The sequence below is a fragment of the Pithys albifrons genome, chromosome 6 (assembly GCF_047495875.1).
Source record: "Pithys albifrons albifrons isolate INPA30051 chromosome 6, PitAlb_v1, whole genome shotgun sequence".
Taxonomy (NCBI): Eukaryota; Metazoa; Chordata; class Aves; order Passeriformes; family Thamnophilidae; genus Pithys; species Pithys albifrons.
In genome coordinates this window covers 4,982,837-4,999,140 of record NC_092463.1, presented here as the reverse complement: position 1 = coordinate 4,999,140, position 16,304 = coordinate 4,982,837, and the positions used below count along the sequence as shown (strand labels likewise).

General features: G+C 46.6%; 1 protein-coding gene and 1 non-coding gene across 2 annotated transcripts; one reads left to right on the top strand and one right to left on the bottom strand.

The window, feature by feature from the left end:
* The first annotated feature begins 9 nt into the window (after positions 1-9).
* On the top strand, positions 10-82 carry TRNAK-CUU (transfer RNA lysine (anticodon CUU)). The gene has a single exon. It is a non-coding gene; the product is annotated as a tRNA-Lys (tRNA).
* Positions 83-2,896: 2,814 nt separating this feature from the next.
* Positions 2,897-15,532, bottom strand: ACTR10 (actin related protein 10). Its single transcript, XM_071557279.1, has 13 exons — positions 15,173-15,532; positions 13,266-13,338; positions 12,565-12,647; positions 11,079-11,187; positions 8,815-8,922; positions 8,436-8,503; positions 8,059-8,138; positions 7,474-7,509; positions 6,105-6,184; positions 5,939-6,012; positions 5,052-5,133; positions 4,218-4,419; positions 2,897-3,359 (listed from the first exon to the last, which is right to left on the bottom strand). Exons 1-13 carry the CDS (start codon positions 15,247-15,249, stop codon positions 3,178-3,180), a joined length of 1,254 nt encoding a protein of 417 aa, XP_071413380.1. The 5' UTR covers positions 15,250-15,532; the 3' UTR covers positions 2,897-3,177.
* Between the last annotated feature and the right edge of the window lie 772 nt (positions 15,533-16,304).

The window sequence follows — 16,304 nt, the reverse complement described above, 5'->3', positions numbered from 1 at the left end:
ACCTTCAGCGCCCGGCTAGCTCAGTCGGTAGAGCATGGGACTCTTAATCCCAGGGTCGTGGGTTCGAGCCCCACGTTGGGCGGTTCGCTTTTTTTGTGTGTCTCCGTTCTCTTTTCCCTGATGGAATCATGGAATTCATTCAGAATCACAGAATGAACCTCCCCCCTTCCCTTCTCCTTCCCCTTTTGGAATCATAGAATTCATTCAGAATCACAGAATGAGCTTCACCCCTCCTTCCCTTCTCCTTCCCCTTTCCCTGATGGAATCATGGAATTCATTCAGAATCACAGAATGAGCTTCCCCCCTCCTTCCCTTCTCCTTCCCCTTTTGGAATCATAGAATTCATTCAGAATCACAGAATGAGCTTCACCCCTCCTTCCCTTCTCCTTCCCCTTTCCCTGATGGAATCATGGAATTCATTCAGAATCACAGAATGAGCTTCACCCCTCCTTCCCTTCTCCTTTCCCTTTTGGAATCATGGAATTCATTCAGAATCACAGAATGAACCTCCCCCCTTCCCTTCTCCTTCCCCTTTTGGAATCATGGAATTCATTCAGAATCACAGAATGAACTTTCCCTTCCCTTCTTTCCCTTTTGGAATCATAGAATTCATTCAGAATCATAGAATGAGCTTCCCCCCTCCTTCCCTTCTCCTTCCCCTTTTGGAATCATGGAATTCATTCAGAATCACAGAATGACCCTCCCCCCTTCCCTTCTCCTTTCCCTTTTGGAATCATAGAATTCATTCAGAATCACAGAATGAGCTTCACCCCTCCTTCCCTTCTCCTTCCCCTTTTGGAATCATGGAATTCATTCAGAATCACAGAATGAACTTCCCGTTCCCCTCTCCTTTCCTTTTTGGAATCATAGAATTCATTCATATTCACAGAATCATAGAATGAATTGGATGGAAGAGACCTCTGAGATCATCAGGTCCAACCCTTGATCCAACACCACCACTGTGATCACTGTATTTTGGCACCAAGTGCCATGTCCAGTCTCATCTTAAAATCCTCCAGGGATGGAGAATCCTAAAATCCTCCAGGGATGGAGAATCCTCACCTGTCTGGGCAGGCAATTCCAATGCTTGATTACTCTCTCAGGAACTCCAGAGGAAACCCCTGCAGTTACTGCAGAGTGTGAATCTGTCACTGCCCTTCCTGATAAAACACAAGTGTTCCCTGAGAACTGGCTGTGAGGATCCTCAGATCCCTGCTGTGCGAGGGAGGGAAGAGCTGCAACAGTCAGGCTGAAAAAACAAGCCAAACCCCTCTGTACACAACTACACATTCAGGGTGTGATCTCCAAGGGCTTCCCAGGGTGAGCCATTAACAGTCCTTCTCCCCCTTTTGATGACAAGAATCCTGTTTCTGTCCTTAGTGGTTTCCAGGACTCTGCACTTCATCCCCGCAGTAACAGAGTTAGGAATTCTCGTCCTGCCAGAAACAGCAGCTGCTGAAGCTGTTCAGTGATGCAGAAACCCCACAGGAGAAGATCTGAGTGGGCAGAACGAAGCTGAGGTGGCAGAACATACCAGGAGAGGTCCCGGGGTACAGAAACACCCCTGAGAAGGGAAGGGCTCAGAATATTCTGAATTTCCTCAGCTGCAGTTCAGGAAAATGACATCACTGCACCACCTCACCACAGGCTCCCTGGAGTTTCACCTCCTGCATCCTTCCCTCGGAGAACCTTCTGGCAATCCCTCCCAGCTCCACAAGACCTGTGCTGGTGGAAAACTCTCCTCTCAGGAGTGTCTTGGTGAGTGCCTTGGTGGGCTCTGTCTCAGTTCTTGCTGAGGTAAAACATAACCTTGGTCACAGGGCTGCACCCCAAATAACTCCAATGATAGCTGAGAATGAGCAGCAGAGCTTGGGCCTGTGTGTTCTCTGCCTGGCAATGGGACAGTGTCCATTTATCCAGCCTGTAATCCCACCAGAAGATGGTCTATCAAAAACCAGCTCATCCCGGGGCTATAAACAACCACAGCCTCTCACAGCTGCATCTGCTTGTTTTCCATGTTTTCTGTGTAACTGCCACACTGCTCATCTCAAGTAAAAGGCAACTTAAAAACACCCCTGTCAGCACCTCTGGGGAGAAATCATGTCAGTACTGTCACAGCTGCCACCAACCAGCAAAGTCTCACCCAGCACTGACTCTGGAAGCAGCAATTCCTGAGGGTTTTTTTTATTCATTTGAAAACCATGAGATTAAAAGGGAGCATCTCCTCCCACGTGCCAAGTAACACCTCATGTTGAGGTAAAGCACATGTGAAGCAGAATGACAGAACTGTGCAGAAGGTACTCAGACGCTGTAGCACTTTCCCTGTGTTAAGTTTCACCAGAATGTTTAAATATATGCTTGACTAAGGGATTGTGCCTCAGGAACACAGCAGGGAGCAGAGAGCACAGGGAAATCAGTCACAAAAAGCAATTTGTGCCAATTAGACTCCACCACCCCCAACAATTCTCTCTCCACAAATTTCAGATAAACAATTGCTCCTCAGAGTAAGATTTAAACCTCAGTCACCAACAGATAGCAGAGTCACCATGTAGCCAGTGAGACAATTTTGACCTCACACCTCTGTTTATAATTAATTTGTAATAATTTTTTATAATTCTTACATGGCTGAAATCTTTCTTGGAGAGACACCATGAGAGTTTTCAGCTCAGCACTATGTGAGAATTACAAGCACAAGCAAAACAGGACTGAGTCCGGGGGAAAAAATGTTCCACCACCTCTGCTGAACAGCCCCAAAGCATTTCCTCACACCTGATTCAAGAGTGGAATATTTTAATACAGAATTTGACAAAAAAACCCCTTCCATAGGTATTTCCCTATAGACCACCCTCCTTTCTTCTTAAGCACATTTAAAATTAAAATATCTCAAGACAAACTCTCTCAGCAGTGCCATTTACTACACAGATAAATAACAACAACTCAGGAGGGTACAACTCAGGACAGTACAAGATTTCTTCAGAACAAGACAAAAGAGCACAGGAGTTGTCAGAGTGAAGCTTTTAAACCATAACTGGACATGTTTTTAAATAGTGTTAGTCCTGTTCTCACTCAGAACACCCATGCTGTTCATAGTTAATAGTGTTACACACAAATTACTCCCCAAGAAACAAAACCCAATGCACATAAATGGAGCAGAATCCTTGTGTGGCAGGTGGGTGCTTATTTCTCTGTAGAAAAAGCCCTTTTCATCAAGGGTGGGGGTGCTTTGCCCACATCAAACATCATTTCCAGAGGAGGATTGTTGAGGCAGCACCAGTCGGGAATGCGGCCGGTCTGGCTGTAATATTCCTTGGACACCGAGCGGCTCCCGAGGATGTCCTGGAGTGCTCCAAAAATGGCTCCTACGTTATTGGGAAGGAAAAAAGACTGCATTAATTCGATGTATTTGATTGCATTTTCTAATTCTTCCCATCAAGTATCTCGGCTGGTTGGGTTTTTTCAGCTCTGTCCCATAAATTGAAGGAATTAATGGATACAGCTGCTTTCCTTCTCGGCAGCCCAGCTGATCCCAAACTGCTCCCATTTATGTCCCTTGAAAGGAATTGAAATCAAAGAATCCCCTACTCTACTGACAACAAACCCGACCTGGCTAACAACAAAGTTTCCTGAAAGTTTTTCTTTTAAGCCCTTCAACCAAATCCCCCTGTGCTGAAGGCAACTTTCTGTCCTCAGGGTGTCACCCAAGGTGTGAGAAGGCCCAGCCTGTGGCAGCTCATCAGAGCCAGGCAAGAAAAGCATCAACAACTCAGTGAACAGAAATCATTCTGGTTTGCTGCTCCTAAAAATAAGAGGTTATAAAACTGAAAGTTTATAGTGTTTGTTGGCACTTGAGACCAGCACAGGGGGCTGGCAGACCCTCCACAGCTCCTCCATCAGGATTGAAACTTGTTTTTTCCATAAGGACATTATCCCACAGGCAGCAATCCCTGCTCTGGGCTGCACCTGAGCCAGCACCTCACTTTCCACCTGTTTCCAGCTGCTCCTCACCTTTTCAAAGCTCCCACAACCTTCAGTGCCCCCAAAATGTCCCCAAGGGAGCTTCACTCCATGCAATTTCTTCCAGAAGGGCATAACAATTCCCCAGCACTCACTGCAGCTGGATTTCAACAGTTCCCCTCATTATTGCTGCATTTATTCATCACAAATCCCACTTGGAAGGCTTGTTTTCACCCCTGCTCTGCAGTGGGTCCCATCCTTACCTCCCAGCCAGGCCACACAGTTGGGTTTGGCAGGTGGGGTGTGAATCCTGAAGGTTTTGGTGGCCAGTGCTTCCTTGTACTTGGGTTTCTCCACCAGGTACCTGATTTCTGCCATCAGCCTGTGCAGGAATCCCGGGAGCATCGCGGTGCCCCCGATAACCACCAGGTTCTCTGCCAGCTGCTTCCTGGTGTCTATGGGGCACTAATGCAAACAAAAACAACAACAAAACCCCCACTTTTACTCAAGTTGTCTGAACTTCACGTGCATTCACAAGTCTGTTAGAAATTCAGTCCATTTCTGTGCCCTCTAATCGCTGTTTTCTCCTATTTCCCATATTTAGCTGGAACATAACCAGCATAAGCCAGAGGGATGAAGGGAAATGCCTGGGGGTACAGAGGTGAGGGGAGCAGGCACAGATCTTCTTAAACAATTTGTTTTCATAATGAATTCTAATTGGAATGTTTATCATGTCAGCCCAAGTCTGTGGCTCCCCAGTAAATTACATCTCAGCAAAGCTCATTTAAATGGCATCAATAACTACAGGGAGTCAACTTTAATTAACACACATCCATCACCACATAATGAAAATTTCCATTTATAGTGGTTTTCTAATGTGTTTTTGTCCTAAATATAATAAGCAGCGATGCATTTGTATATGCCTAGAAAATGTTCTGCAATAAATCTGATATACTGCCTGCAATAAAGATGTTCAAATTAATTTTATTCCAGCTCAGGTAAACCAGCAGCCTGCAGGACTCAGAGTCTGGAGTCATTTCTAGCTGCAGGATCTCTAAGGCTGGAGGCATTCCATAAATTGTGTAGTGTAAAGATACCTGAACCAGCGAATCCAAGATCAAAGTGGCAACAGATGTCTCTTCATTATCCTGCTCAAACAGTATTTCCACCACGGAGTCTCTGTGGGACAGGCAGGGAAGGGGGTATTAATGAGGAGCAAAACCACACTGAGAGCTGAACTCAGGGACAGCAGAGCTGAGATAACTCAGGACTTCCTGCTGGCAGCACGTTGTCACTGCTGTCACACAGCCCATGCACTGGGCAGTGCCAACTGGGAGGACAGTCATGGAATTCTTTAAGGTTGGAAAAGACCTCTAAGATAATCCACTCCATCCATCAACCCAGCACCACCGTGTTCACCACTAAACCATGTCCCCAAGTGCCACATCCACATCTGTGCTGAACACTGACAGGGATGGGCACTCCACCACTGCCTCTTCCAGTGCTTGGCCACCCTTTCAATAAGTTTTCGCTCATCTTCAATCTAAACCTCTCCTGGTGCAACTTTAGGCCATTTCCTCTCATCCTGTCACTTATTACTGGGAGCAGAGCCCGACCCCCAGCTGGCAATATCCTCCTTTCAGGGAGTTGCAGAGACTGAGAAGGTCCCCCCTTGTGCCTCCTTTTCTCCAGGCTAAAATTCCTCATCCACGTCACTAAACCTGTCCCATCATCAGGCATTAATACTCATTTCTCTTCTCCAATCCCTGCAATCTCTCTGTTCTCACCTTCCTCTCTGAGCTCTGGAGGAGCCACCACCTCTCATGCTGGGCTTGCACTGTGGCCAGCACAAAGCCTTAATTTAATAAGCACTAAAAGCACATACAAGTGTCTCATTACAATTAGATTTTATGAAGACTTACGTGCTTTTAGAGTTGAAATACATCCTCATAGTGAAAAGTACTCTGTTAATGGCATTTCTCACCTGATGGGGCCAACCACATGGAGAATCTTCTCTCCATCCAAAGGATAGTCCACGTCTGGGGGCGGTGAAGGACGCTGGAAATAAAAACACAAAATTGCAATATTTTAGAGGCCAGAAAGGCTCCAGCCACCTTAGCAGACCAGGAGGGGCTTCATTCTCCACCCACCTCAGCACTGCCATCAATGTTGAACTTGGCTGCTTGGATCTTCAGCCCACGCTGGAGATCACTGACGAAGCACGTGCGGACTGCACAGAGGGAAAGGACAGCAGTGAGACTGTGCTGGGTCCTTTCAGCACCAATTAACACACTCATTTTTCTTAATTCAGAGAACAACACACACTTTAGGCCCTTGCTGTCCAAGACATCACCAAATAAACGCAAAGCAAAGCAGTCTCTACGCTCCAGCAGAGTTCAAATGCTGTCCAGACTGTGAGTTTAACCAAAGCTGACACCAACACTGTGCCAGGACAGGCAGGATTTTTTCTCAGCCAAAATCTTAAGATTTAAAGCCAAAGGGATATCACTAATGGTGCCTTCAGTCACCCCAAGGAGCCAGGGGTTGTATCCTGCTGTCAAACACACCACTGCAGGTCTCCCACCACGGCTGCAAACAAGCAGACACACTGATGGCTTTCTAAACAAGCTGCACTCATGGAGTGTTTTTCCTCATATAACTCTACAGCACTCTAAGAATTCCAGAGAGTTTTTCCTCCTCCAGGCAGCAGTGACAGAGCACAATCTCACTGGTATCCCAGCTGTCACTGGTATCATATGCTAATTATTTGTATCTGGCACAGATGAGCATCCTCCTCTTAAACTGCTGCCCAAAGAAACAACCTTTCAATACACAGACAACAATAATTCCATCCCTAACAAGTTGTATCTGGTCTAAAAAGGCTGCACAAGAAACAGAACTGGCCAGAAAATTGTGCTCAGGTCCAGAAATTAGAAAAGCAACTTCCATTTGACAAATTATTTTGCATTTAACCAAAGGATTTCTTCATAATTTGACCCAAGATATATAAGATACATATCCCAGTTGCTATTTTCTAGGATAATACCTAATTTTATATCTGCTGCACATAAAATACTATGCAGAATTCATCCAAGTTCTGCCCAAAGACTCTATTTTTTCCTCATATAAATATAGTTTTGTCTTATCTTGCCTACCTGATTAACACACCAATATATTTTATATATAATTTTTTTTAAAAAGTTGACTTCAGGCAAACTCAGACTTTCTAGCTAATCTATAAAGAAAACTACCCAACAGTGCAATCCTTTCTGTGCTCATCTACCAAATGTATGTAAAAGTTGCATCTCAACAACACGGGCTAAACCAAAAGGGGAATTCAACACAGCTTTGCTTTTGCTTTCAGAGAGGAAAAACACCACAAGTTCTTCCAGCAGGTAAGAAATAGGGCAAGGAGAGAAGAGAAATAAATTCCTGGATGTAAAATAGTGCACAACTGTTCCTATCATACTCTACTGCACAGGTTAATAAACTAGAGCTTCACAAAGCAAAAAAATTTACCTTTTATATCCTCTACTATGTCTTCTGGGACTGAACCTGAAATTAAAAAAATAACTTAGAATGAAAAGGGTTGTTTTTTAAAGTAGAAAGAGAATTTAACAACAAAACTAAGTCTGAATTACATTTAATACATAAAATTTTCATTGCCACAGAATCCCAGAATGGCTTGAGTTCAAAGGGACCTCAAAGACCACCTCATTCCAACCCTCTGCCATGGGCAGGGACACCTCCCAGTAGACCCAGGTTGCTCCAGACTGGCCTGGAATACTTCCAGGGATGGGTCAGCTTTTAAAGATTTCCAAGATTTTAAAGACTTCCAAGGCAGAAAGAATAGTAAGTACTGAAATAAGACTGTCTTGTCTCAAAACTGACTGAAAAATTACAACAGAACTTTTATCTCAACCTTTATTCAAAACTGCTGTTATGAGTGGCTTATTGTAACAATAATAAACTTGGTAGATACAAAGAAAGAATTCATGCAAGTGTGTCACACAATGACCACTAAACTCATCTTACTCACTGTTTAGATTAATCCAGTTCCCCTGGTGCAAGTTGACAGCACATGAGCCACCCCCCAGAGCTTACCCATCACAGATGGAAGGCTTTGTCCTTTGGCTAATCCTGTATCCACCGTGCACTGCTCCAGCAACTGATATTCCAGCTCCCTGAAACATTGCACGTGTTAAAGAGATGTTAAAGACAGCCATGAACTCAGCCTGGCTCTCTGTGCTACCCTCAAGAGATGTATTTATTCCTTTCAGTCACATCCTTCTAAATACAAACTTCAGCTCTGATTTCCACAGCTTTTACTACATCAGTAAAAGCCAAACAGTGGTAACTCTAAAAATTGGATGGATGTTACAGTAAGTTATGATTTAAAAGAAGAATCTTTGCTCATAGGGCAAAGATGAACTTTCACAAATAAATGCTTTGTAACCAGGAATGGATAACTTTGTACTTACTTGTGGATGGCCTTTCCTCCCAGGGGCAGGGAACCCCAGCAGCTCAGAATGGGAATTCCCTCATAGATCTACAGGAAGATCAGGAAATTCTCCTTTTTTTATTATGAGTTTTCAGTCTTATGGACCTAAATGCTTTTTCCCCTTTAACAACCCCTTGCATGAGCTGTTGGAAACACTTTGTAACTGCTTTTCTTCAAAACTAATTTCTATACACAAAGGCTGAAGCCATGAACCCCCTTCCCAAGGTTTAAGGGAACAGATTCCCAGGTCAGCTTGGAGGGATTCCCCATTCCATCCATGACATCCCCAGCCTGGCTGAGCTGTTTCTGTGACTGTAGTCTTTAAAATTCCCACCTTATTGCTGGCAATTCAAGGATACAGGCAGCACCAAGCTTTCTGCATAGCCACAGTCCAGCACCATGGCAGAATTGATCCCGAGCGTCAGCAGAGACATCAGGTGGCTTGGAGCAAACAAAACAGAAGGAACCTGAATGGAAACCAAAAGGAGAGTTGACAGGAGGGGGGAAAAAGAAACAAACCACTCATCTTAAGTCATGTACCAGGTTTCTTATTGTCATTGGAAAGAAATGAAAGAAACTAAACGGAGATACTTGAAAAGATGTACAAAGACTTGGAAGATGTGATCCATAAAACCCCACAAAAGTGTGTCTTAGGACAACACTCTGCTGCACTCACTGAAGAGGCTACTTAAAACATTCTCCACAAAGCCATGTGGAAACCCAAGGTAAAACTGGCCCAGGTGGCCAAGAAGGCCAATGGGATCCTGGCCTGGATCAAAACTAGCGTGGCCAGCAGGCCCAGGGCAGTGACCCTTCCCCTGGACTCTGCCTTGGGGAGGCCACACCTTGAGTGTTGTGTTCAGTTCTGGGCCCCTCAGTTCAGGAAAGAGATTGAGGGGCTGGAGCGGGGCCAGAGAAGAGCAATGAGGCTGGAGAAGGGACTGGAGCACAAGTGCTGTGGGGAGAGGCTGAGGGAGCTGGGGGTGTTTAGCCTGGAGAAGAGGAGGCTCAGAGGTGACCTCAGCACTGTCTGGAACCCCCTGAAGGGAAGTTCTGGCCAGGTGGGGGTTGGTCTCTTCTCCCAGGCACTCAGCAATAGGACAAGGGGGCACGATGGGCTCAAGCTCTGCCAGGGGAAATTGAAGTTGGAGAGCAGAAAAAACTTCTTTGCAGAGAGAGTGCTCAGGCATTGGAATGGGCTGCCCAGAGAGGGGGTGGATTCCCCATCCCTGGAGGTTTTTAAAGTGAGCTTGGCCATGGCACTGAGTGCCATGATCTGGTAAAGGGACTGGAGTTGGACCAAGGGTTGGACTTGATGGTCTCGGAGGTCTTTTCCAACCCAATCCATTCTATGATTCTTCTCCCAGAATTCCCTAAGTTTCCCAGAAAGCAACAGTTCCTTTAATGGAGCACCTTGAAGAGTGAATTAAATGAGAAATTTCAATAAATCCTGCATTTAAGGGCAGCATTATTGACATTTATCCCAGAGGTGTAAGTTAGAATATTAACACTATTAATAAGCCACTTTCATTCTCTGCACCAAGTGGAAATAGAAACCTGAGAGAATTAACTTCCTGCCAGTATTAACTGGATTCCTCACAAGTTACAAAGTCCCTCCATCAAAACATGACTCTGAAGTCATGACTCATTTTTGACAAACCATTTTGGATGGGATGTGCTTTATCTGAGATGTATTTTATTCCTGTAAGGGAATTACGAAAAAAAACCTCAAACAAATCACTGAAATCTTTCAGCAATTTGAAGGCAGCAGAAAATTTCATCAATAGTAAGAAAGAATTATGTAGAAGTTCAGGATTAGTTGGCAAACAGTGTTGTGGAAGTGCAGAGAAACAGCACTGCAGGCAAAGTTTCACTGCTTTTTATAGAAGAGCTTTAATTTTTGTTCTGTCTGAATTGAAGAAGAACAGAATCACCTTCCAAAACATTTTTCATTAGAGCTAAGCAACAATTAGCTGCAGACTTTTTATAGAAACACAGAATAGTTTGGAAGAGACTTTAAAGATCATCCCATGGGCAGGGACACCTTAGACTAATCCAGGTTGGTCCAAGCCCCATCCAACCTGGCCTTGGACACACCCAGGGATGGGGCAGCCACAACCTCATTTCTTCAACTACTTTTCTTCAAAAACACTGATTAAGCAGAGAAGGTAATTAATTTCAGGTAAGCTCTTATCTAAATGAGCACAGCCAGAGCTCAGGGCACATGCCAGGCAGAGATATTGACTCTGAGACTTGCTGACAGAGCACTAGCAAGTGTTTAAATGTAAATCCAGGCTCCAGGCAGTGCTCAGTGGGGATTATTGGATCTGTCTGGGATGGGATGACACTGAGATGGGAGCTGTATTATCGTGCAAACCAGAGAAACCTTTCAGATTCTTGTTAATTGCTGCTGCTTTGGGGCCTCATGAAGAGCCAGAACAGAACAAAAATGGCCTTTAAACCAACTTCCAATCCCTATTTCCTCAGATTTTTCTTCTTCTTTGTGCCTCTCTCATTCTTCTGGCTCTACTTTCATTCCTTTGTCCACATAAGTAAAATTTCCACTGGCAAGTGCTGTGCTGAGCATGTAGAGAAAATTTAAGTATTTCTGCAGAAAATGTACCTCAAAATGCTTGAAAAGGACCCTGGTGAGGGTGTCTCTGAAGTGGGAGGGGCACAGGACCGACTCTATGATCACAACACGACGGTCTCGGGGATTCACCAGCAGGTGCCTTGAAGGGGTGAGAGATGCAAAAACATGAGACCTACCTGGTAGTCATATCCCATTTCCCTCAAGAAATCCTAAAAAAATGTGCATTTAGATCACATTTCCCACAGCAGATCCCAAAGCCTTTTCCACAAATTTGAGAACCTGAATAGAATCACAGACTGTTCTGAGTTGGAAGGACCCACAAGGACCATCGAGTCCAACTCTTTAACTCAGTGGCCCACACAGGGGATTGAATCCATGGCCTTGGTTTTATTACAGCCAACTTTTAACCAACTGAGCTGATCTCAGGGTCAAATCCTTCCCTAGGAAAAAAGTCAGGGAACTGTGGTATGGAAAAGAAGGTATAGAGCTTTAAGCCAGAGCCTGCAGTATACGTTGCTAAATCAATATAAAGAAATGCAAAAATAAGTCATTAATGGCTTGACCAGATGATACAGAGGTTGTGATTTCAGTGGAAGAGGATGGAATGGTCCTGATTTCAATCCCAAAGCCATGGTCAAGGACAGGAGAAGAAAACAGCCCAACCCACACCAGATCTGAGGCACAGAAATCAAATACTGATCTCCCTGTGATGGTTTTAACTTGGTAAAAAATCAGGATTGGAAGCAAAGAGAAAATACTAAATCCAACTTCATTACTCACTAAGGGTCCCAAAAATACAATAAAAAGATGTATTGCTGAGGTAAAAATATTCCACAGATTGAGAGCCCTCCTCCCAAACCACTGTGGGGAGTCTGCACTGATACAGGACAACCTTCAGCCCTACCAAAATCCATGTACCTTCCTGGGCAATGACTTGTCCTTATCAAGTCCTTTATAAATGCCACAGTTAAAGGGCAAATTATCAAATTCTGTCTCTGGAGAGCAGGAGAAGTTCCAGCCAGGTGGGGGTTGGTCTCTTCTCCCAGGCACTCAGCAATAGGACAAGGGGGCACGATGGGCTCAAGCTCTGCCAGGGCAAATTGAAGTTGGAGAGCAGAAACAAATTCTTTGCAGAGAGAGTGCTCAGGCATTGGAATGGGCTGCCCAGAGAGTGGGTGGATTCCCCATCCCTGGAGGTTTTTAAGGTGAGCTTGGCCGTGGCACTGAGTGCCATGATCTGGTAAAGGGACTGGAGTTGGACCAAGGGTTGGACTTGATGATCTCAGAGGTCTTTTCCAATCGATTCTGTGATTCCATTCTATGAACTGATGCTGCAGGACATGAACTCTTTGTGCCTCAATCCCAGCACCACTGAATTTCCCCTGCAAGAACAGCAGCCACCTGCAAAGCCTTGTCAGTGTTTCCTTCCCCAGGCAGGCACCAGTGGCCCTGCTCCCAGCTCTGGAGGTGCTCAGGGAATTGCTGCAGGGGGAGCTGAGGGCCAGGGATCTCTCACCTGAAATACAACATGTGGATAAATTCCTTCAGGTAGGAGTACAGCTCTTCAGTGTTAATGTTGTACTGGACCACCCTGACAGGCTGCAAAGGGAGCACAGGCACAGTCAGCTCAGATCCCAGGCAGGGGGTTATTAAATATACACAGGGCAGGTAAAGAAATGTGATATATCCAGAATATATTTTATCTGAACACATCTCACTCTTGTCTGATTTGCTCCTTGTCCTTAACAAACCATCTCAGAAACTCAACCTACAACTAAACTCCAGAGTTTATTAATGTTAATTAGTATTAATATTAATGTTAATTTATATTAATGTTAATTAATATTAATGTTAAAGAATATTAATGTTATTTTTCATTATTATTTTTCACTATTACAGGCATCTCAGCACTACTTTTCCAAAGCTGCCACCCTCTACTAAAAAGAAAGAAAAGAGCTTAACTAGGCAAGCAATTTCTGACTAAATGCCCCAAACACAAGTCCCAGGGGTGAGGAGCAGCATTTCACATCAGCACTGGCACCCAACTTCCCTCTATCAACTCACAAGCTTCTAACAGCAGCACTCACATTCATGAAAAATATAGTATTATTTATTATTATTTATTCAGACAACAAAAACAGCTTGAGATGGACAGAAAAAGCATCTGCAAATTCTCTCTCAGAGCACACCAAACTCTCTAAAGGTAAATCAGTTCACCTTGGAGACATCAGGTTTCTTTATCTCACTGGGGATGATGCATCTTGGTCCTGTTTCTCCTGCAAAGCCACACCTGGAAGGAAATGTTGACAACTTTAATACCTGGAGTCACAATTCCACACAGTGGGCCTGGGAAGCACCAGAGAGTGAGGAATGAGGGATGTTGCTGGGACTGCAAACAGGGGTTTGGCAAACAGCTTCTCTATCTGGACATTTACAGATGGATTTAAAGGTGGATTAGGAACACACAGAGAGATTTTATATCTTTTTTTGGTGACTCCTTCAGGAGGATAAAAAGAGCAGCAACCCCAAATCAAACTTTTCAAAACCTTTCTGCTCTTCCCAAATCAAAAAGAACCATGGACTGAACAAAGGAAATTAAAACCAAAAGAAATTCATTACATTTTAATAAACTCAGTGTCTGACATTTGTTTCAATTTCCCACCCTTAGTAAGTACAAACCTCAGAAAAAAAACTACAGTAAAAGACCATGAAGTTGCCAGAACTGGAGCACTTTTAATGCAGAAGGTCAATTAATATTTTATTTTGGTATTTGGCAACTGTCAGTGTGACAGATCATTTCAGAAAAAAAATATTTAAACGGCCATAACTCAGAATTTAATTCTTTCCTTTGGTTTCCCAGGCAAATTCCTGTGCACTCCCAGTGTGTACTGGAAGTTTTCCTTCCCTGTCATCCTGACAGCTTTTGAATTTTTAGCTTATTTCAGCCATATTTGGAAAAGAACAGCCCCAAAAACAGGGGGAAACCTTCCCCATGAGAGCATTTTATTGGATAAATAATGCCCAAGGGGATAAAACCTCACAAATCTGGGGAAAGGCTCTGCCTGGCCACGTGACACAAACCCACAAAAAGCCCCTTGTGGAATCCTTTGTTCCCATTAAATCCTCCCATCCCCAGGTGGCAAAGCTGCAACTCTGCAGTTACAGTCACTTGGGGCAAAAAAAAACAAACAAAGAGAACTTAATAACAGAACAATTTTGGACAAGGAACTCTGTTCTTGCAATTCCTGCCTGTTCTGGCAGCCAGGATGTCCCTCAGGGATTCCAGCAGGGAAACCCCCCCATGGACACAGCCCCAGGAACGGGGCTGGCTGTGCAGGAGCAGCACAGAGCTCCAGGGAGGGTTATTGTTGTAAGATAATAATAATTATCAGCTCAGAGAAACCCAGAGAGCATTTCCTGACTGTTTTATCCACAAATATGGTTTAATGTGGATCAAACAGCCCCTTGGCCACGGGAGCACCTGGGAAATGAGAAGGTTTGTAAACAGGGAGTGTGTTTTGACATGGAGGGGGCAGAGGGAAAGTTGAACTTTTGGTCCACGGAATGAATTTACTAAATAAATTTGGGAGTTTCTGCTTCAGCCTCAAGGTGCACCTTTTTTAACCCTCAAACACCCCGAGGGTGTTGCTGGCTCTGCAGCTCACAGGTCAGCACAGAAACGGGATGAGGGAGGAACAAACCAATGTAATTATTCTGAGAATCCCAGGATGGTTTGGGTTGGAAGGGACCTTAAAGATTATCCAGTTCCAATCCCTGCCATGGGCAGGGACACCTCCCACTGTCCCAGGTTGCTCCAAGCCCTGTCCAACCTGGCCTTGGACACTCCCAGGGATGGATGGGGCAGCCACAGCTTCTCTGGGCACCCTGTGCCAGGGCCTGCCCACCCTCCCAGACAGGAATTCCTTCCCAATATCCCACCTAACCCTGCCCTCTGTCACTGGGCAGCCATTTCCCCTTGTCCTGTCCCTCCAGGCCTTATCCCAAGCCCCTCCAGCTCTCCCGGAGCCCCTTTAGGCGCTGGAAGGAGCTCCGAGGTCTCCCCAGCCCATTCCCTTCTCCAGGCCGGACACCCCCAAACCCGGGCGGCACCGCGGGGCACTCACTTGGTGAAGGCCTGTCCCAGGTCGATCACCACGGCGGTTTTCTCCCCGCCGCTGCCGAGCCCCTCGTACAGCGGCATCGCGGCGCTTCCCTCCCTCTTCCCTTCCTTCTCCTCCCGCTCCTCCTTCCCCCGCCGCGGCTCCGCGGGGCCTTCCCGCTCTGCGGCGCGCCGGGCTGCCCTCAGCGCCTGTCCTCCGCGCCGCCGCCTCCCTCAGGGCTCTGCCGCCGCTGCCGCCCGGCCCAGGCCGCTCCGGGAGCTCTGGAAAAGGCTCCGAGGGCTCCGGGAAGGGCCGCGGTGAGATAGCGGGAGAGCGGCGAGATCGCCTCCCCTCAGCCCAGCTCCGGCGGCGTCAAGGGCGACCGCGAGGGGCGGGGCCTAGTGAGGGGCGGGGCCTCGCTGGGGGACCCGAGGGGCGGGAAGGGCGGGGACTCAAGAGGGGCGTGGCCAGCGTGAGGGCGGGAACTGTGAGGGGCGGGACCAGCGTGAGGGCGGGAACTGTGAGGGGCGGGGCCAGCGTGAGGGCGGGAATCGTGAGGGGCGTGGCCTGCGTGGGGGCGGGAACTGAGGGGCGTGGTCAGCGTGAGGGCGGGAACAGTGAGGGGCGTGGCCTGCGTGGGGGCGGGAACTGAGGGGCGTGGTCAGCGTGAGGGCGGGAACAGTGAGGGGCGGGGCCAGCGTGGGGGCGGGAACAGTGAGGGGCGGGGCCAGCGTGGGGGCGGGAACTGTGGGGGGCGGGGCCAGCGTGAGGGCGGGAACTGTGGGGGGCGGGGCCAGCGTGAGGGCGGGAACGGGGGGACGGGGCCAGCGTAAGGGCGGGAACTGTGAGCGTCGGGGCAGGCGGTGCTCCTGCCCGCGGAAATCATCAAATTATTGACTCATTGGGTTGGAAAGGCCCTCTGAGGCCGTTGAGTGCGACGGTTCTAATGGCCTAAGGATTATAGTGTGTATTTTGTAGTTTTTTGGCATATAGGTTACGTAAGGGCAGTCCCGTGGTGTCATGGAGAGCACTCCGGACTCCAAATCCCAGTTACCTGAGTTCAAGTCTCAGTAGGACCGTCCCCTGGCAGTTAAAGCCTCCCTGCCATCCCATCCCGTCACATCTCGGATGCTCAGCAGGGTCAGCCCCGGTCAGT

Bases quoted from the DNA above. Each gene is read 5' to 3' on its own strand.
- ACTR10 (XM_071557279.1), bottom strand. From the start codon at position 15,249: ATGCCGCTGTACGAGGGGCTCGGCAGCGGCGGGGAGAAAACCGCCGTG. The intron at 12,648-13,265 runs GTGAACTGATTT...CTCCCTTTGCAG, and splicing joins AGAAACCTGATGTCTCCAAG to CCTGTCAGGGTGGTCCAGTA. The intron at 8,923-11,078 runs GTACATTTTCTG...GTTTCCATTCAG, and splicing joins TCCTTTTCAAGCATTTTGAG to GTTCCTTCTGTTTTGTTTGC.